Here is a 20533-nt window from a genome sequence, read left to right as displayed (position 1 = left end):
AGACATGATTAATTAGCCATATGGCTGATTTCAGTTTTTAGTCCCTCAGGAGGTGGAGCTGATACCATGTGACCCAGCTCTTTCACACTAACATTGTTAGACTATCTTGCATGACCCACGGCCCCAGGCAAACAAAAACACTATGAAGCATGACATTCCAAGGGTTTAGGGATTACTTCCAAGAAGCCAGCAGTAAAGGCCAGACTGTTCTTTGGCAAGGTTAAATTCTTTACACCTGCCCCTCTACATCATAGAAGGGCCCGTTTCCTCAATTTTTTTGGATTATGTTATTTCTTCAATTCTCTCTTAGCTTTTCATCAGAGGTAAAAAAAAAAAAAAAAAAAAAAAGAGGTAAAAATAACGTTTGTAGTTTCCAGTTACTACAGCTAGATCATGGGGATGTAGTAATAAAAATCTCAGTGATTTCTTTTTTTTTTTTTTAAGTTTATTTCTCTGGGCTAGGTGTAGTGGCTCACGCCTGTCATCCCAGCACTTTGGGAGGCTGAAGCGGGCAGATCGCCTGAGGCCAGGAGTTCGAGACCAGGCTGGTCAACATGGTGAAACCTCCTCTCTACTAAAAATACAAAAAGCCAGGTGTGGTGGCTCATGCCTGTAGTCCTAGCTACTTGGGAGGCTGAGATATGAGAATCACTTGAACCCAGGAGGTGGAGGTTGCAGTGAGCCAACATCTCGCCACTGCACTCCATCCTGGGTGACAGAATGAGACTCTGTCTCAAAAAAAAAAAAAAGTTTATTTCTCATCTATGCTAAATTATCCTCATGTGTTGTAAGAGGAGGAGCTTTACTTCACATCTATCTAACCCCGGAATCCAGGATCCAGACTGATGGCAACTCCAACATCACAGTCCTAATGGCAGAGAAGAATCTTAGAGAATCTCGCATTTGTCACTTTCATTGACTAGTGCAAGTCACATGGCTATGCCTGACTTTGGGGGAGGGGATGGCTGAAGAAGTACAGAGGAACTACATAGTGGAGATTAGTTATAATATTTATAATATATCCAAAAAAGAGCTTCCAGAGGCCTGAACTAAATGAGCACCTTATAGAGGCAAGTGGAATCACATGACTAACTTTGTGCAATGTGAGTCTTAAAAAACTAGGACAGTGGATAGACATTAGTAGGAGGCTGACTGCTTTAATACGAGGTCAAATTTTAGAAGTTTATAGAATTTTAGAATTTTATAAGAGGAGCTGCCTAGAGTGGTGGCAAATTCCTATATAAAAAACGAATTGGTCACTATTTCTCTCATAGTGACTATTGTGAAGATAGTTTAGATTTTCATGAAGCACTGTTTTGCATGGTTATAACATTTGTCTGCTCCATTGAATCTAAAATAAGTTGGCTGCGCATGGTGGCTCCTGCCTGTAATCTCAGCACTTTGGGAGGCTGAGGTGGGAGGATCACCTGAGGTCAGGAGTTCAAGACCAGCCTGGCCAACATGGTGAAACCCTGTCCCTACTAAAAATACAAAAATTAGCCGGGCATGGTAGCACATGCCTATAGTCCCAGCTACTCAGGAAGCTGAGGCAGGAGAATCGCTTGAACCCGGGAAGCGGAGGTTGCAGTGAGCCGAGATTGGGCCACAATCCAGTGACCCAGCCTGGGTGAAAGAGCGAGACTCCGTCTGAAAAAAAAAAAAAAAAAAAAGCTAAAGTCAACATATAGCATAAATGAGTAGATGTGTCAGAGGGTGAGTAAACCTGGAATGTCTCCTCTTCCTTGATCAAATACCCACTAGCTAGTGGTTCACCAAATGGCTGGTGCTATTTTACTAAAGTCATCAGCTGATATAAGTGTGCAGTTTCATCTTGGTGGCTAGATCTCCCTCTAAAGAGAGCTGGCTGGAGATTTCTTGCTGATATTTCCTGGCATATGGTGCTTCTGTGAAGTATCTCCAGACTAAAGTGGCATTTAAAGCCGACTTCCAACCTTTCCTGGAGCATTCAGTGGGCAAAGGTTCCACCATTATAAATGTACTTGCTGTTGTCTTCCCGGTAGCCACCACAGCTTCTACTCCACCAATTCATGTCTGGCACTTTCAAATCCAAACTCGAAACCCAAATCCTTTGCAAGTCTTCCTCAGTTATTCCCTTTAGCTGTAATGATGAATATTTGTCCCCATAATTTTTTTTTTTTTTTTTTTTTTTTTTTTTTTTTTGCGACAGAGCCTCACTGTTGCCCAGACTGGAGTGCAGTGGCCAATCTTGGCTCACCGCAACCTCCACCTCTGGGGTTCAAGTGATTCTCGTGCCTCAGCCTCCCAAGTAGCTGGGATTACAGATGTACACCATCACACCCAGCTGATTTTTCTATTTTTAGTAGATACGAGGTTTCGTCATGTTGGCCAGGCTGTTCTGGAACTTCTGGCCTCAAGTAATCCACCTACCTCGGCCTCCCAAAGTCCTGGGATTGCAGGCATGACCCACCGTGCCTGGCCTTATTCACATGAATTCTTATTCAAGATTTTATTGGAATGTTTATATTTGGTTATTTTCAAGAACAATATAACTTGTATGAGCTTAAAATATTTTATGGAAAATGGTAAATATTTGAAAATAGAATAGTATAATTAACATCTAAGTAGTGGTGAATATTTTCTTTTTTCTTTTTATCTTTTGAGACAGGATCTCGCTTGGTCATCCAGGCTGGAGTGCAGTGGCGTGATCTTGGCTCACTGTAATGCCTGCCTTCCAGGCTCAAGCAGTCCTCCCACCTCAGCCTACCAAGTAGCTGAGCTGAGTTATTTTTGATACAGTCTCATTCTGTCACCCAGACTGGAGTGCAGTGGCACGATCTCAACTGACTGCAACCTCCGCCTCCCAGGTTCAAGCGATTCTCCTGCCTCAGCCTCCCAAGTAGCTGGGATTAGAGACATGCACCACCCACCACGCCTGGCTAATTTTTTGTATTTTTAGTAGAGACAGGGTTTCACCGTGTTGGCCAGGCTGGTCTTGAACCCCTGACTTCAGAGGATCCACCCGCCTTGGCCTCCCAAAGTGCTGGGATTATAGGCATGAGTCACAGTGCCTGGCCACTGATGGATATTTCAATAGTCCTATTACCTTATTTAATTTCACAGCTCTACAAGGAAGACATTGTCTTAATTTCATACATGTGGAAACTTTTGAAGGAGCAATGACTTGCCCAAAATACCATGGGAGGCAAGTGGCAGAAAGGCATTCAAACTCAGGGCTGTCTGACTTCCTTTGTTATTCTGGCTACCCCTCCATTGGGCCTGCAAATTACTTGACTTTGTTAAAATGAAAATTTCTTTTTCTTAAATGTTTTTATGTACAAATGCCATTTCAGACAAGAGTTTAGAGTTACAGATTTGGAATAGTGATTATATGGTATGGGAGTGCTCCACCTTAAGAGCAAAAAAACCTTCCTTAGAAAAAAAAACTTGTTTTTAGATAGGCTGCTTAATATGCCTTAAAATCTGTGTACATATTTTAACTTTTCTATATTGGTATTTTTACATCTAAATAACACTAGCATGATTAATCCTGTTTTTTAGCATTTTATTTTTTTGAGACAGGGTCTCACTCTGTTGCCCAGGCTGGAGTGCAGTGGCACAAACACAGCTTAAGGAAGCCTCAGTCTCCTTCCTCCTATCTCAGTCCTTCCTCCTATCTCAGTCTCCCTAGCAGCTGGCCCTACAAGTACTCATCACCACACCCAGCTAATTGTTTTATTTTTTGTAGAGACAGAATCTCTCTATATTGTCCAGGCTGGTCTCAAACTCCTGGCCTCCTGCTTTGGCCTCCCAAAGTCCTGGGATTACAGGTGTGAATCACTCCACCTAGTTGGAATGATGTTTAGAATCATGTTATGAATCCCTGTCTGCCAAAAAGATCCTACCTTCCCAACCAGGGAATTCCACCTGAGCTTTGTGTCCAGAGCCTTTGTTGTTGTTGTTGTTTGTTTGTTTGAGATGGAGTATCGTTCTGTCCCAGGCTGGAGTGCAGTGGCGCCATCTCGGCTCACAGCAACCTCCACCTCCCGGGTTCAAGCGATCCTCAGGCCTCAGCCTTCCGAGTAGCTGGGATTACAGGTGCGCGCCACCATGCCCGACTAATTTTCGTATTTTTAGTAGAGAAGGGGTTTCACCATGTTGGCCAGGCTGGTTTCGAACTTCTGGCCTTGTGATCTGCCCGCCTTGGCCTCCCAAAGTGCTGGGATTACAGGCGTGAGCCACCGCACCCAGGCTGTCCAGAATTTTTACTGGTGTAGGTTTGATCAACTGTTCACATGGCTTATCTGTCTCCAGTCCCTCAGTAGGTTGAATGAATGGGCTTGCTTGTTTCGTGTGTTGTGTCCTGGCTTGTGTGTCCAGAAAAGTTGTTGCTCCTCCTTTCTTTCCTACCGGCAGGGCAGTACCTGGCCCAGGGCTGTGCTTATGGTAGAACCCAGTGCTATGAATTGTCCATCCTCAGATAGCCTTCATTACATGGGGGAAAAGGGCTTAATAAAGTGTCTCAATAGCTGCCCTAATTCTGGATCCTGTCCATTCTGACATCTGGAAATTCACAGGAGGAAGGAGTGAGGAAATGAATCCCTTCTAAGTGGATTTGTGTGAGGTGACTGATATGTCAGATATCTCACAAGAAAAAATAGCGGTAGTTTATTGTTCCATCCTTTCCTGTGATTATGGAATAATGAATATGACAATTCCGTGGGGCATGATGGCTCACGCCTGTAATCCGCGTGGATCATCAGGATGTCCCATAAAATAAAGCTTTTCATTATCACATGATCCTGGGCATGAAGAGTCCCAACTCCCCTGACTTTCATTTATTAGTCCTGTATCTAAGAAATGGGGTCAAAAGGAGTTCCAGCATCTCAGAATTGTGGCGAAAACCAATACAAGTAAGGAAGTTATTAATTCCCCATTTGGTGGGTTCCTCAACCCCAGCCACTGGGGACGGCCCACGCCGGACCACTAGCAGCTCAGGCCTAAGGCCACGACGCGCAAGCGCAGCCTGCCAGCCTGGCTCCCTCCCAAAGCTTGCGTGAGGTCGGCGGCGGGAGATCGGGTCTCGCGATGCGAGTGTGCGTGTGCGTGCGCGGCCCTCGCGAGCTCGCGCACGCCGCCTGTAACACTACAGGGTGGCAGAGGCCTCTTCGTACTGCGTCCGGGGCAGGACCGTGCGCGGCGGCCGCGGCGGGTGCTGGGAGCCAGCGTCTGCCTCGCCGCCGCCCTCGCTGCCTGCCCCTCCGCCTTGGCCCGTTCTCCGCACCGTGCAGAGGCGGCGGGCTGGGGAGGGAGCGGCGCCAGCGCGAGGTTCCCAGCCGCTGAGAAGCCCCTAGACGCGCCGAGTGTCCGGGCTACGAGCGGCTGAGGTAGGTAGGGGCGCGCGGGCTGGTCAGCCGGCCGGGAGCGGGGTCGGGCGGCGGCGAGAACGGGTGCCTAGGTGGCCGGGGAGAAAAGGCCTCCTGCCAAGGGGCCCTAGTGTAGCCGGGAGTGAGAGGAGGGGCCCCGGACGTAGCCTGGTCTTCCCCGGTGTGGAGCCATTACGGGGGGACATTCCTCCTGCGGCGCGGGGAGGGAGCCCCCCTTTCTTTTCTTTGAGAGGTCAGAATCCGCAGTCCGCCCTCCGCCTTTAAATAAAAGCCTGCCGGCTCGAGATCGGCGTCGTGATGGAGTGCCCGTGGTCTTCTACGCTTGCGGAACTCCGAGTGGACGGACAGCGGCTTATGAATTTTGCTTTTTAGAGGGTACACAACCCTTTCTCTAGGGTGGCGTACATCTTCTGCAAACTTGTTATTGCCGATACGCTAATAGTCGCTTTCAGCACACAACAGGTAATACATTCTAAACGCCTCGTGTCAAAATAAGGAGAGTCCTTATTTGTGCACTGTGGGGCACAGTTAACGAGTAGGAAGAAGACAAAGGAGGCCGTTATTTATGTGTCGTCCTATTATCAAAACTTTCCGTGGTAGGGCAGGGTGCGTGGCTATTCCCTCTGCTGAATGGACTTTCAGAGTGATTGAGGTGAGTTGCAAATCTTCATTTAGAATTATGAAACGTATATGATTATACGTAATAGTTAGTCAAATGACCTGAAATAAATCTCTGAGAATTATGTGATCTTTGATCTTTGGAGAACAGAACTTGGGTTTCTTGAAAGGAAGCTTTCTCCATGTTTAGAAAGCTTCAGGGATGCTTTGTGAAGTTACTAAAAATAGTTACAGTTCTTTATGTTGGCAGTAATGACTGCCACATTCAAGAGAAGAGAAAGGAATCGTTCTATAAAGAATGGCTCATTTTAGGGGTTAAACTTTAGGAGTTAAACACAATAAAACAACTTCAAGGATGGCAAGTTTTAGCTTATGCTTTAAGTATTCGAATTTAGTCACAGTCCAAATATATAGAAGCTTTTAGTTGACTCCTGTACATTCAGGGAACTATTTATTGGTTGTTTTTGTTTGTTTCGTTTTTTGAAACGGAGTCTCTCACTCTGTCCCCCAGCCTGGAGTACAGTGGCGCGATCTCGGCTCACTGCAACCTCTGCCTCCCGGGTTCAAGCAATTCTTCTGCCTCAGCCTCCCAGGTAGCTGGGATTATAGGCGTGTGCCACCACGCCCGGCTGATTTTTGTATTTTTAGTAGAGATGGTGTTTCACCATGTTGACCAGGCTGGTCTCAAACTCCTGACCTCGTGATCCACCCGTCTCAACCTCCCAAAGTGCTGGGATTACAGGCGTGAGCCACTGCACCTGGCCTCAGTAACTATTTAAAAAGATGATCTTTAACCTTTGATCGTCTACACAGCCTGTTCTATAACTCTTGGCTTCTATTCAGTCCACGCCATCTAGAAATGTAGTATTCATTCTCTCTGTTTTTTTTTTTTTTTTTTCCTGAAATGGAGTCTGTTTCCTAGGCTGGAGTGCAGTGGCATGAACTCGGCTCACTGCAACCTCCGCCTTTGGGTTCAAGCGATTCTCCTGCCTCAGCCTCTGGAGTGGCTGGAGTTACAGGCACCTGCCACCATGCCCGACTAATTTTTTGGATTTTTAGTAGAGATAGGGTTTCGCTGTGTTATCCAGGCCAGGGTAGTCTGGAACTCCCGACCTCAACTTATCCGCCCACCTGGGCTTCCAAAAGTTCTGGGATTACAGGCCTGAGCCACCGCGCTGGACCATTCTGACTCAAGAAGTGTGGCTTGGGACCGGTCGCGGTGGCTCTCGCCTGTAATCCCAGCACTCAGGGAGGCCGAGGCAGGCGGATCACGAGGTCAGGAGATCGAGACCATCCTGGCTAACACGGTGAAACCCCATGTCTACTAAAAATACGAAAAATTAGCCAGGCGTGGTGGCTGGCGCCTGTAGTCCCAGCTACTCGGGAGGCTGAGGCAGGAGAATGACGAGAACCTGGGAGGCGTAGCTTGCAGTGAGCCAAGATGGGGCCACTGTTCTCCAGCCTGGGCGACAGCGAGACTCCCTCTCAAAAAAAAAAAAAAAAAAAAAAAAAATATCGCTTGCATACTTTCAATGAAAGAGTCTTTTGGCCCGGCACGGTGGCTCACACCTGTAATCCTAGCACTTTGGGAGGCCAAGGCAGGCGAATCACCTGAGCTCCGGAGTTCGAGACCAGCCTGGCCAACATGGTGAAAACTTGTTTCTACTAAAAAAAATGTATAAAAATTAGCCTAGCATGGTGGCGCATGCCTGTAATCCCAGCTACTCAGGAGGCTGAGGCAGGAGAATTGCTTGAACCCAGGAGGTGGAGGTTGCAGTGAGCCAAGATCGCAGCATTGCACTCCAGCCTGGGCAAGAGGAAAACTCTGTCTCAAAAAAAAAAAAAAAAAAAAAAAAAAAAAGCCAGGCGTGCTGCCTCACGCCTGTAATCCCAACACTTTGGGAGCCAAGGCAGGCGGATCACCTGAGGTCAGGAGTTCGAGACCAGCCTGACCAACATGGTGAAACCTCGTCTCTACTGAAAATAAAAAAATTAGCCTGGCATGGTGGCATGTGCCTGTAATCCCAGCTACTCAGGAGGCTGAGGCAGGAGAATCGCTTGAACCCGGGAGGAAGAGGTTGCGGTGAGTCAAGATTGCACTACTGCACTCCAGCCTGGGCAACAAGAGCGAAACTCCGTCTCAAAAAAAAAAAAAAAAAACAAAAAAACAAAGAGGCCAGGCGCGGTGACGCCTGTAATCCCAGTACTTTGGGAGGCCGAGGCGGGTGGATTACGAGGTCAGGAGTTCAAGACCAGCCTCGCCAACATAACATAATGAAACCCCGTCTCTACTAAATATACAAAAATTAGCTGGGCGTGGTGGCACGTGCCTGTAATCCCAGCTACTTCGGAGGCTGAGGCAGGAGAATCGCTTAAACCCGGGTGCCAGAGGTTACAGTGAGCCAAGATCAATTCACTGCACTCCAGCCTGAGCAACAGAGCAAGACTTCGTCTCAAAAAAGAAAAAAAGTGTTTCAACAATAGTTAGCCCGGAAGTGGGAGGAGGAAGGCATTATGGAGTGCAGGGTTAAGCTCACATTATGCAAATACTTTTTATATAAACATAAATATCCTACATGTAAATATATAGTGATGGTTATGCACACGAGCATCTAATAGTGCTGATTCCCAACTTAATAAAGTTGAAGTCTGAAAATAAAGGATTGGTTTTAGTTCTGTTTGCGTTTTTAAAGTTAATTATTTACATGAGTAATTCTCATATTAAATTCCTTGTCCAGCTTGTTTATTAATTATTAAGTAGAATGTACTGATTTCTTGGCAGTAGCAGGGAAGGAATATATAGAACATACAGAAGCCCTGCACTTCGGAAATGTTAAGTCAGTGTCTTTTTTTTTTTTTTTTTTTTAAGACAGAGTCTCACTCTGTCACCCAGCCTGGAGTGCAGAGGTGTGATCTCAGCTCACTGCAACCTCTGCCTCCTGGGTTCAAGCAATTCTGCTGCCTCAGCCTTCCGAGTAGCTGGGATTACAAGTGCATACCTCCATGCCCAACTAATTTTTGTATTTTTAGTAGTGACAAGGTTTCTCCCTGTTGGCCAGGCTGGTCTCGAACTCCTGACCTCAAGTGATCCACCCACCTCAGCCTCCCAAAGTGCTGGGAGTACAGGCATGAGCTACCACACCTGGCCAAGTCAGTGTCTCATTATCTTTCTACTGGAATAAAAAGCTTTACTCTTGTCGATTTGTGCTTAGAATAGTGTTTTGCATGGAGTTGGCCCTCAATAAATGTGAGTTATGTTCGAACTAAATTTACACAATACAAACTAAAGGCATAAATTCTGGAGAATATTGAAGGAATGGAGAAATGGAGATGCGTGGTTTTTTGTTTGTTTGTTTTCTTTGAGACGGAGTTTGCTCTTGTTGCCCAGGCTGGAGTGCAGTGACATGATCTCGGCTCACTGCAACCTCCGCCTCCCAGGTTCAAGCGATTCTCCTGCCTCAATGTCCTGAGTAGCTGGGATTAGAGGCATTTACCACCATGCCCAACTAAATTTTATTTTTAGTAGAGAAGGGATTTCTCCATGTTGGTCAGGCTGGTCTTGAACTCCCGACCTCAAGGTGATCCACCCGCCTTGGCCTCCCGAAGTGCTGGCATTACAGGCGTGAACCACCACACCCGGCCGAGATGCATGCTTTTTAAAAATTGCATGTGTGGTTTTTTTTTTTTTTCTGAGTTGGAGTTTCACTCTTGTCTCCCAGGCTGTAGTGCAATGGTGCTATCTTGGCTCACTGCAACCTCCACCTCCTGTGTTCAAGCGATTCTCCTGCCTCAGCCTCCCGAGTGGCTGGGATTACAGGCGTGCACCACTATGCCAGGCTAATTTTTTTTGTATTTTTAGTAGAGACGGGGTTTTACCATTTTGGCCAGGCTAGTCTCGAACTCCTGACCTCAGGTGATCTGCCTGCCTCAGCCTCATAAAGTGCTGGAATTAGAGGCATGAGCCACCATGCCCAGCCGCACGTCTAATTTTTTAATAGTATGTTTTTTTCAGTGTGGATTGATATCTGAGTCAAGGATAGTGGCATTTTGCCTCTAAAAGCCTAACATAATGTAAGCTGAGACTGTATATCCTGAGTTCTGATAGATTATGAATGTTCATGTATATATATATACACATATATATACACACACACTTTTTATACGTACATAAATACATACATATATATATATATATATATATAGTTACCCTCCTGGTAAGTCACAGAACTTTTTTTGTTCCCACAAAATTTTTGTAAATTTTTGTATTTTTAGTAGAAGCAGGGTTTTACCATTTTGGCCAGGCTGGTCTCGAACTCCTGACCTTAGGTGATTTGCCCGCCTTGGCCTCTCACAGTGCTGGGATTGTAGGCGTGAGCCATCGTGGCCGTCCTGGTTGTCTTTACTAATTCTGGCGTTTGCTTTTCTTCCATTTGGAAACCAAATCTATTTGACTTTGCAGTAAGAAAGAATTTGTGGATATTTGGTGAGGAAGAGGCTAAAAAGGTGAATAAAAACTTAAGCGAGAATATTTTAAGTTGGGTCCGTGTTTTCATTTTAGTATAATCAAGTGATTTCATGGTGAAGGGTGGATTCTCCGCCCCGCCTCCCCCAGCCGGCCAGGGAACATTTGGCAATATCTAGAGAAATTTTGGGTTGTTACTTATTTAGGGGAAGGGAGAGAGGTGTTGCTACTGACATCTAGTGGGTAGAGGCCAGGGATGCTGCTAAACATTGTACAATGCAGTGGATAAACCACAACAAAATTATCTGACCCAAATGACAGTGCTGCTATTGAAAAACCATGGTATGCTACATTGCAAATTGTTGGTTCTGAAGTTGAATTATCAAAAGTCATATTTGGCTTAACCATTTCCTAATGTGTGACCCTGGCAGAATGCTTAAAATCTGTAAAATAGAGCTAATAATATTGTATGTTCCTTATAGGCTTGTACTGAGGATTAAATCAGATAATGTGCAAAGAACCAAGCTTATTGCCTGGCACATAACAAAATGCTAAAAAATTGCTAACTTTCAGCCAATACTATATTTGGAACTCATCTTGAGAGTCTCCTTTTTTCTCATCTGAAATTAGAATTTGAGCTAGTGAAATGATAATTTATAATCTAGTCTTTTTTGTTTTGTTTTTTTTTTTTGAGACGGAGTCTTGCTCTGTCACTCAGGCTGGAGTGCAGTGGCATGATCTCGGCTCACTGCAACCTCTGCCTCCTGGGTTCAACCAATTCTCCTGCCTCAGCCGCCTGAGTAGCTGGGACTACAGGCATGTGCCACCATGCCCAGCTAATTTTTTGTATTTTTAGTAGAGATGGTGTTTCAGTGTGTTAGCCAGGATGGTCTCGATCTCCTGACTTTGTGATCTGCCTGTCTCAGCCTCCCAAAGTGCTGGGATCACAGGTGTGAGCCATCGCGCCTGGCCAATAATCTAGTTCTTGTATCTGTGGGGAATGAGTGAAAAAATTATTCCACTTAATAATTTGTGTTTAGCCCAGTCTTGTTTTACGTTCTCAAGTCTGAAAAGCTTTTGCCATAAACAAATAGCTTCTCACTGTAGATATTTTTCCATCAAATTGAGACTTTAAGCCAGCTTGCCAATTGCTCTGTTGATTCTCAGCAAATGTTTCATAATTTAACAGAATTTGATTCTGTGACTTCATGCTCATTTCCTTTTGCCTTTACAAACTAAAGTAAGTTTACGGTGGTTTTGGCTAACCTTATTACCTGTTTGCAGCCTCTGGGAGTAACTTTTCATAACTGAGGTTTTGGTGCACTCTCACATGTATGAAGGGTGCACACAAATATCTCCTAACAACTTGAGGCTAGACCTTAATATACATTTGTGACTCTTTCTAAATCCGAATTGGAACCCATATCTTTATCTGTCTTACCTCATCACAACATAATACTGTAGTCTCTATAAAACTGTCATTTCCGGCTGGGCACGGTGGCTCACGCCTATAATCCCAGCACTTTGGGAGGCCAAGGCAGGCGGATCACCGGAAATTGAGAGTTCAAGACCAGCCTGACCAATACGGAGAAACCTCATCTCTATTAAAAATACAGGCTGGGCACGGTGGCTCATGCCTGTAATCCCAGCACTCTGGGAGGCCGAGGCAGGCAGATCATGAGATCAGGAGATCAAGACCATCCTGGCTAACACGGTGAAACCCCATCTCTACTAAAAATACAAAATATTAGCCGGGTGTGGTGGCGGGTGCCTGTAGTCCCAGCTGCTTGGGAGGCTGAGGCAGGAGAATGGCGTGAACCCAGGAGGCAGAGGTTGCAGTGAGCCGAGATGGCGCCACTGTACTCCAGCCTGGGTGACAGAGCAAGACTCCGTCTTAAAAAAAAATAAAAAATAAAATGAAAATACAAAATAAAAATAAAAAATTAGCCAGGCGTGGTGGCACATGCCTGTAATTGCAGCTACTCAGGAGGCTGAGGCAGGAGAATCGCTTGAACCCAGGAGGCGGAGGTTGCGGTGAGCCAAGATCGTGCCATTGCACTCCAGCCTGGGCAACAAGTGCGAAACTCCACCTAAAAAAAAAAACAAAAAACCTGTCATTTCCTCTGTCTAAATGATATGGCTATTTAGAGCTAGTTTGTTGTGGTAGTGGTTTTAATAAGTCCTTTATATATAAAAAAAAAAAAATCACAGGGATGTCCTTACAGACAAAATAGAGACTTTGGACCTTTTTTTTTATTTATTTATTTATTTTTTTATTTTTCTATTTCAAGAGCAGGAATCTTGCTGTGTTGCCCAGGCTGTGTTCAAACTCCTGGGCTCAAGTGATCCTCTCACCTCAGCCTCCCTAATAGCTGCTGCCACCATGCCTGGCTGGACTGTTCTTTAATAAGTCACAGGGCTTGTGTAAGGGAAGATGATCCACACTATATTTATGATCAAGGGAGAAAGCAATCTTGTACATTCAACTTTTTGTCTTGATAAATATACCTTACAAATAGGAGGTATTGGCTGGGTGCGGTGGCTCATGCCTGTAATCCCAACACTGTGGAAGGCTGAGGCGGGCAGATCACGAGGTCAGGAGTTCGAGACCAGCCTGACCAACAAGGTGAAACCCTGTCTCTAATAAAAGTACAAAAATTAGCCGAATGTGGTGGCAGGCACCTGTAGTCCCAGCTACTCAGGAGGCTGAGGCAGGAGAATCGCTTGAACCCAGGAGGCGGAGGTTGCAGTGAGCTGAGATCGTGTCACTGGACTCCAGCCTGGGCGACAGAGCAAGACTCCATCTCAAAAAAATTTTTTTTTAAAAAGGAGGTATTTTATTATGGTTGTTATCCATATTTTTGTAGTATAAATCTTAAGCATTTGTATAATGTTCACTCATTTTAGCTAATGGAAACCTTTGTTTACCTTTTGTATTGGTACTGCCTTCTGTTGGGATGGACGATGTTTGAAGGTAGTCAGTACCTTGGGCCAAGAGATTGTATTCTTTACACTTGATCTTAGCCAAAAGGCCAAGAAGCAGTAGAGGTTGTGTTCATTGCTTGGCACATTCTGTCTTTTGTGAAGTGTAACATATACTCAGGGTTCTGTATAAATAATAAATTACAATAGCGATGGAGTGTCCATCTTGTGGAAACTGTTGTCAGGCCGGAAGTATACATGTGAGAAATACAATAAAAGGCCAACAGGAGGCATTCTAAGAACATCAGGCAAACTGAAAAAAAAGAATTGTGTTAATAAAAGTTCTTGGATTTACTGTTATTCTTTTGAGGTTTAGTAATCTAGAAGAGAAAAGCCCACAGAATAGAACATTTGTTTTTGACTTACACACTTTTCTGGTTCCTAATTGGAGAATAGTATAGCTATGAAATCAGTATTATAATAGAGTTATCTTATATGATGTTTGTCCCATGATTAAATTGAGAAGAAGTATCCTTGAATCTGCTGATGTGTGTTTGTTTGTAAGTGGTCTGGAGTCCTGCCTGTCAGCCTAATTTTAGGTAGCCTGCATAGTTGTTGGAAGACAGACTGTTTTCTCACTGAATGCTGCATACAGATACGTATTTGTGTATCTGTATTTATATATATATTTGTCTTTTATTTTTGGTAGAAAATGATGCATCCTGTTGCCAGCAGTAATCCAGCTTTCTGTGGGCCTGGCAAGCCTTCCTGCCTCAATGAAGATGCCATGAGAGCTGCTGATCAGTTTGACATATATTCCTCACAGCAAAGCAAATACAGCCACACAGTCAACCACAAACCAATGGTTTGTCAGAGGCAAGACCCATTAAATGAAACACACTTGCAGACTACAAGTGGCAGAAGCATAGAAATAAAAGACGAACTAAAGAAAAAGAAGAATCTCAACCGATCTGGTAAGCGTGGCCGGCCTTCGGGAACCACCAAATCAGCAGGATACCGAACCAGCACAGGCAGACCCTTGGGAACCACCAAAGCAGCTGGATTTAAGACAAGTCCAGGCAGACCTTTGGGGACAACTAAAGCTGCGGGATACAAAGTCAGCCCAGGCAGACCTCCAGGTAGCATTAAAGCTCTATCCCGTCTTGCCGATCTTGGTTATGGCTGTGGCACTGCTGCTTTTCCTTACCCTATGATGCATGGCAGAGCAGTTCATGGGGTAGAGGAAACTAGCAGTGAAGTCAAACCACCCAATGAGTGAATGAGGCAGGAAAAGAGGGCCAGGTTTAGAAGGAAGATTGTGAATAATCCCAAAGCTTCTTGGTTTTATTTTGATATACATAATTTTATGGCCTGGGCTTTCCAAATTTGTTTTCCTGTTTGGTTTTTTTCCTGCTTTTGCTCAAAAACTGCCATATGCTGACAGATGCACTCAGGGCATGAGCAGTGGCATTGTATTTGTACATAGGTTCAAGTGTAACACCTAACTAAATCATTTTTCCTTTTCCTTTAGAGTTATGGTCATGTCTCATGTTTCATTACTACTTTGGGGCTGTTCTAAATAGATGCTTTATGTGATAAACAACTGAAACCATTATACCTATTTGTTTGTGAAGTAAGCTTACAATATAATAAAGACACTAATGTATTTTTAACTGATGGAGCAAAAAAGCAAACTAATGAATCAGGATTACTTGAGGTAATGGCTGTGTGAGTTTTTGTAACATTTATTTTCACAAGATGGGACACAGATATTTGTATGCTTTGGCATTTACATCCACTTCAAATGTTAAAAAACTTATTTTTAATGTTCTAGGTTTAAGCAGCTTGTAATTTATTGATCTACATGGCATTAATTGATTTAACCATTATACCTGAAATAATTCTTTAGTGTTTGCCTTTGAGCAGTGATAGGTTGTGTATTTTTTAATTGCCTAAGAGCATATATACCAAACACTACAAACAATTCATATTTACAGAAAATTTAAACTATTTTATAAAAACTGCACATTACATTTTTGGTGAAATATAGTGCATTCTGAGGATAGCATATTTCATATAATAGAAAAAGAAACATTCTCTAGGTTTGCATGTAGCTATAGTCACTATATTTTGCCTTTCATATAGAAAATTTTTAAGTATTATGTTTAAAAACATTTATTGGCCGGGCATGGTGGCTCACACCCAGCACTTTGGGAGGCCGAGGCGGGTGGATCACTTGAGGTCAGCAGTTCAAGACCAGCCTGGCCAACATGGTGAAACCCCATCTCTACTAAAAATACAAAAATTAGCCAGGTGTGGTGGCGGGCGCCTGTAATCCAAGCTACTCGGGAGGCTGAGGCAGGATAATTGCTTAAACCCAGGAGGCGGAGGTTGCAGTGAGCCAAGGTTGTGCCACTGCACTCCAGCCTGGGTGACAGAGTAAGACTCTGTCTCAAATAAATAAATAAATAAATAAAACCATTTATTGATGTTGCTCATTTATTTGGAACGTTTTTAGTTTTTCTCAGAAATTGTCCCATTGCATTAGCACTTACTGTGTTTTCAGGTTTATATCTACCAAAGGACACAAATTGAATGGTAGACTGTAAAACTGGTATAAACAGAATGCAGTTTCCTGACCATCAGAACCCAAATATTAAGAAACATATAGGAATCCATCTATGCATGAAACATGTAAAAAATATGTTGGTTAGTTTAATTAAAAATCTTATTGTGGCTCCAGTGAGACCATTTCATCCAAAAGATTTTTTCCCCAATGATGTTTGCTTTAGAAGCAAGATAGAAAGGAAAAAAAAGTATTAGGTAGATATGTATAGTAGGGACAGAGGAAAATCTTTCTCCTTTCTGAAAGTAATACTTCTTGTTACACATTTTATTTATTCTGAGTTTCTTCTAAATAAAATATCATAAACTTCAGACTTGAAAAAATTCCACTGAACTTTAAAGTTACAATGTTTGTATTTGGGATTTTAAATGCCTTTGAGATTAAAATGTAGAATTGCAGGACCCAAAAACTTTTAAAATAATTAAAATTTTAAAAGGGCACATGTTGTGTTTTTTGGGCTTGCTATTAGTTAATGCAAACTGATTGCAAATGGATGTCATGTTTCATACCTTTTTTATCAGGAAAAAAGCAGCAAGCCTTCAGGTGTTCCAGTGATGCCTGACACAATGAGCTGGACTTTATGCTGCTCTTTACAGTAAGAGGTGTTGCATTGTATGTGGGGACTATGTGCACTGGCATCTAAGACAGTGACCTCAACAATATTAGCTTTGCACAAACCATAGAGAACGATGTTGGATGGCTACATAATCAGTTATAACATTCTGGCAGCTAAATTGCTACAAGAGCTTTTTCTTGCAGAAGCTTAAAATACAAGATTTTTAATAATTTACTCAGAACAGTATAACTTCTGACACACACAAATGCTTGCCTCTTTATTCATATGTTCATTACCTACTCTCCACATGTATCTGTCATTGAGCTGTTTCTCAAGATGATGTTCAGCAGCTGGCTGCTTAGAAATCTTTTTCAAGCCAGTTTCTAAAGACATTTGTTTAATGTTCTACCATAGAATAATGCACACCATTGTCAAAGATTTGATTGTTGTGTTTTATAGTAAGTCCATTTGACATTTATTTCCCTTTCAGTTTATTTTCCTTCCTTATTTTGTTATACATATCCTTCCCTTTCTCCCCTGCCTTTCCTACATTCATTCCTCTTCCTCTACCCTCCAGCACATCTACTTACTGGTGCTGTGCTGTGTGTCAGAAGATAAAACAGGTGTATTATTGTATAATGAATTTTGTATACATGTTTATGAAATGGTGAGATCAACTAAAGGAGGCATGTTCATAACAGTGTTTATTATCAGGAGTTATGTCCCAGGAAAAAAAAAACGGGAGGGGCAAATGGCTACAGTTGTAAATGGATAACATCATTTAGTAAGCCGAATTTACTGTTCATCTGAGCAGTTACCTGGAGTATTATATCTATGCACTGGTGAGCATCTCCTGATTCCACTTACTTTTCTCCCTGTGAACAGTTTACTGGTGCCATGCTGAAGAGAAAGACATCTAAGTGATAACATGAATGAAGTCTTAAAATTTAAAGTATTTTTACTGCTATATAAACTAAAGACTACATTGTGCATCTTTTGTAACACTGTCTTTTGTTATGATAAACACTGAAATAGCATGTTAAACAGTTGCCTATACTTTAATATAATCAGCTGGGGAAAACTGGCGTTTTCTCCCCCACTGTATGATTGTTTCTTGAAAGGTAAATTACTAATTTTATACTGTGTAATTCTGTTCTTCACAAAATAGGTTTCATTATTCTATATTTAAACTGTTGGTCAGAAAATGATCTGCAATTCAAGTAAGTTTGCATTACTTTTTTCTTTAAAAAGTACTTTAACATGCCTTATTTATTATATTAGCAAATAAGGAGCTAATAACAGATGAAATTTTCATTTTTTGACAGATATAACCTTGCAAAACTAATATTTAGGATGATTTTGATACTATCTTTAGAGTTTTGCACTGGATATTAAAAAATATATTGGCACAATGTATTGGAAGAAAATGAGTAGTATCTGGTTTAATTTTTAATATTTAGGGACATTTTAAAAAATCAGTGTTTTAATTAGACTAAAAATTCTTTATATTTTTTATTTACTTTTTAAAAGAAACATCTGTCAAAGTAATATTGATTCCAAACTGATGTTTGTGTGAATTTACATGTCTATTTTCATGAACTAAGAATAGAGTTTCTTTGAGTTAAGGAGAAAAAAATATATATTTGGGTCCATTTATTAGGTTAAAGTTGACCCATTCAGTGTAAAAATAACCACAGTGTGTGAGCTAAAGAAAAAAAAAGTAAATTTCTCCTTTATATTCTAAGAAGCTTTAAAAGAACAATTCAGGGGATATTGATAACTGCTACTCTGTCGGTCATTGTCTCTATATGCAGTAAAATTTTATGGTCCCTTTATAGGAATATAAAGAATTCAAAACAGTTTTTCAAAAGATTTTTTTCCTTGGACATAAAAAATTTTGATGCTATTCTATTTTTGTTTTTATTATAGCTTAACTGTATGCTGTTAAACTCTAGGATGTATCTGAATCTTTCCTTTTTCCCCCCCTCCTCCAAATATATAAATCTGTGCTCTCACATATAATGTATTTAATTTTTGGAAAATTTAATGCTATATAGTAAATCAAGTGTGTGACTTAAAGTAATCAGATCACTTTGATTCTTTTAAGTTTTCAGAATTTCCTTTTTCCACAGGTAATTTTGGAGAAAATAATTACCAATTAACTGATAATAAGCACGCTGTCCTCTGCTGTAAAAAGTCTGAATAGATACTGTGTATGTTTTTATGTCCATGAACTTGAGCTACTCGTGTGCAATTATGTGTATGGGAATGGAGTAGTGTTCATGATTTGTATCTACATCATCATATGGATGTATATTTATTAATAAAGTAATTACTTTAAAACCAACTATGTTTACTATGTTTTTTAGTATGGTACTTTTCAAGTACTTAAGTGGTAAATGGTAAACCTTTTTCATGACTGTAGATCTTGTGTTTTTCTTAGAATTTTGCTTTTTTTTTTTCTCTTTTTTAAGACAGGGTCTCACTCTGTCACCCAGGCTGGAGTTCAGTGGCGTGATCATAGCTCACAGCAGCCTTAACCTTCTCGGCTCAAGCAGTCCTCCTACCTTCCCACCTCAGCGTCCCGAGTAGTTGGGACTACAGGTACCTGCCACCATGCCCAGCTAATTTTTTATTTTTATTTTTATTTTTTTTGAGACAGAGTCTTGCTCTGTCTCTCAGGCTGGAGTGCAGTGGTGCAATCTCTGCTCACTGCAAACTCCACCTCCCAGGTTCACGCCATTCTCCTGCCTCAGCTTCCCGAGTAGCTGGGATTACAGGTGCCCGCCACCATGCCTGGCTAATTTTTTGTATTTTTAGTAGAGTTGGGGTTTCAGCATGTTAGCCAGGATGGTCTTGATCTCCTGACCTTGTGATCCGCCCGCCTCGGCCTCCCAAAGTGCTGGGATTACAGGTGTGAGTCACCGCACCTGGCCTTAATTTTTTAATTTTTGTAGAGATGGGGTCCCCTATGTTGCCCAGGCTGATCTCAAACTCCTGGTCTCTGGCCAGGTGTGGTGGCTCACCCTCGTAATCGCAGCACTTTGGGAGGCCAAGGCAGGTGGATCACGAGGTCAGGAGTTCGAGACCAGCCTGGCCAAGATGGTGAAACCCCGTCTCTACTAAAAATACAAAAATTAGCCGAGCGTGGTGGCAGGTGCCTGTAATCCCAGCTACTTGGGAGGCTAAGGCACAGAATTGCTTGAACGGGGGAGGCAGAGGTTGCAGTGAGCCGAGATCATGCCACTGCACTCCAGCCTGCATGACAAACAAAAAAAGATAAATCAGAATACAGCTAGAAATAAAAAAAGAAGCATCAGACAAATAGTTCTACTTAAAAGGCTAATATTTAAATTTAAACATTGATCCCTTTGATTTTTTTTAAAAATTAGATATTAAACACAGCTCATTTTTAAATTTATTTTGAGACACAGTCTCTGTCACCCAGGCTGAAGAACAGTGGCACAATCATAGCTCACTGCAGCATTGAACTTTGGGCTCAAGTGATCCTCCCACCTCAGTCTCCAAAGTAGCTGGGACTACACCCAGTGTATTTTTTTTTTTTTTAAGTTTTTTTGTAGAGACAGGGTTTTGCTATGTTGCCCAGGGTGGACTTGAACTCTTGGCCTCAGACAATCTTCCTGCCTCAGCCTCCCATAGTACTAGGATTACAGAAGTGACAGCTCATTTTGTTATTTATTTTTTGAGACGGGGTCTTGCTCTGTCACCCAGGCTGAAGTGCAATGGCACGTCCTTAGGTCACTGCAACCTAAGGCTGAGGTGCCCAGGCTGAAGTGCAATGGCACGACCTTAGGTCACTGCAACCTCCAAATCCTGGGCTCAAACGATCCTCCCAACTCAGCCTCCTAAGTAGCTGGGACTACAGTCATGTGCTACCATGCCTGGCTAGTTTGTATTTTTTTTTTTATTGTGTGCATGTGTATTTAAATAGAGATGTGGCCTCACTAAGTTGCCCACACCTG

The 20533-nt window shown here is 42.6% G+C and overlaps 1 protein-coding gene across 4 annotated transcripts; it reads left to right on the top strand.

Annotated features, from left to right (window-relative positions):
• The first annotated feature begins 5103 nt into the window (after window positions 1–5103).
• On the top strand, window positions 5104–18897 carry C2H5orf24 (chromosome 2 C5orf24 homolog). 4 transcript variants are annotated; one of them, XM_012505033.2, is made up of 3 exons: window positions 5104–5366; window positions 14078–14507; window positions 16516–18897. In XM_012505033.2, exons 2-3 carry the CDS (start codon window positions 14081–14083, stop codon window positions 16554–16556), a joined length of 468 nt encoding a protein of 155 aa, XP_012360487.1. In that variant the 5' UTR covers window positions 5104–5366; window positions 14078–14080; the 3' UTR covers window positions 16557–18897. The 4 variants fall into 4 exon arrangements, with proteins under 4 accessions (XP_012360487.1, XP_003266443.1, XP_012360486.1 ...); XM_012505032.2 differs by lacking the exon at window positions 5104–5366 and adding an exon at window positions 5819–6018; XM_003266395.3 differs by having other exon boundaries at window positions 14078–18897.
• Window positions 18898–20533: the final 1636 nt, after the last annotated feature.

Source organism: Nomascus leucogenys, chromosome 2 (assembly GCF_006542625.1).
Source record: "Nomascus leucogenys isolate Asia chromosome 2, Asia_NLE_v1, whole genome shotgun sequence".
NCBI lineage: Eukaryota > Metazoa > Chordata > Mammalia > Primates > Hylobatidae > Nomascus > Nomascus leucogenys.
This window is presented reverse-complemented; position numbering and strand designations above follow the sequence as displayed.

Excerpts from the sequence above, each read along its gene's own strand:
- C2H5orf24 (XM_012505030.2), top strand. The coding sequence starts at position 5,932 with ATGTGTCGTCCTATTATCAAAACTTTCCGTGGTAGGGCAGGGTGCGTG. Across the intron at positions 6,019-14,077 it reads GGACTTTCAGAGTGATTGAG|AAAATGATGCATCCTGTTGC; the intron begins GTGAGTTGCAAA and ends TATTTTTGGTAG.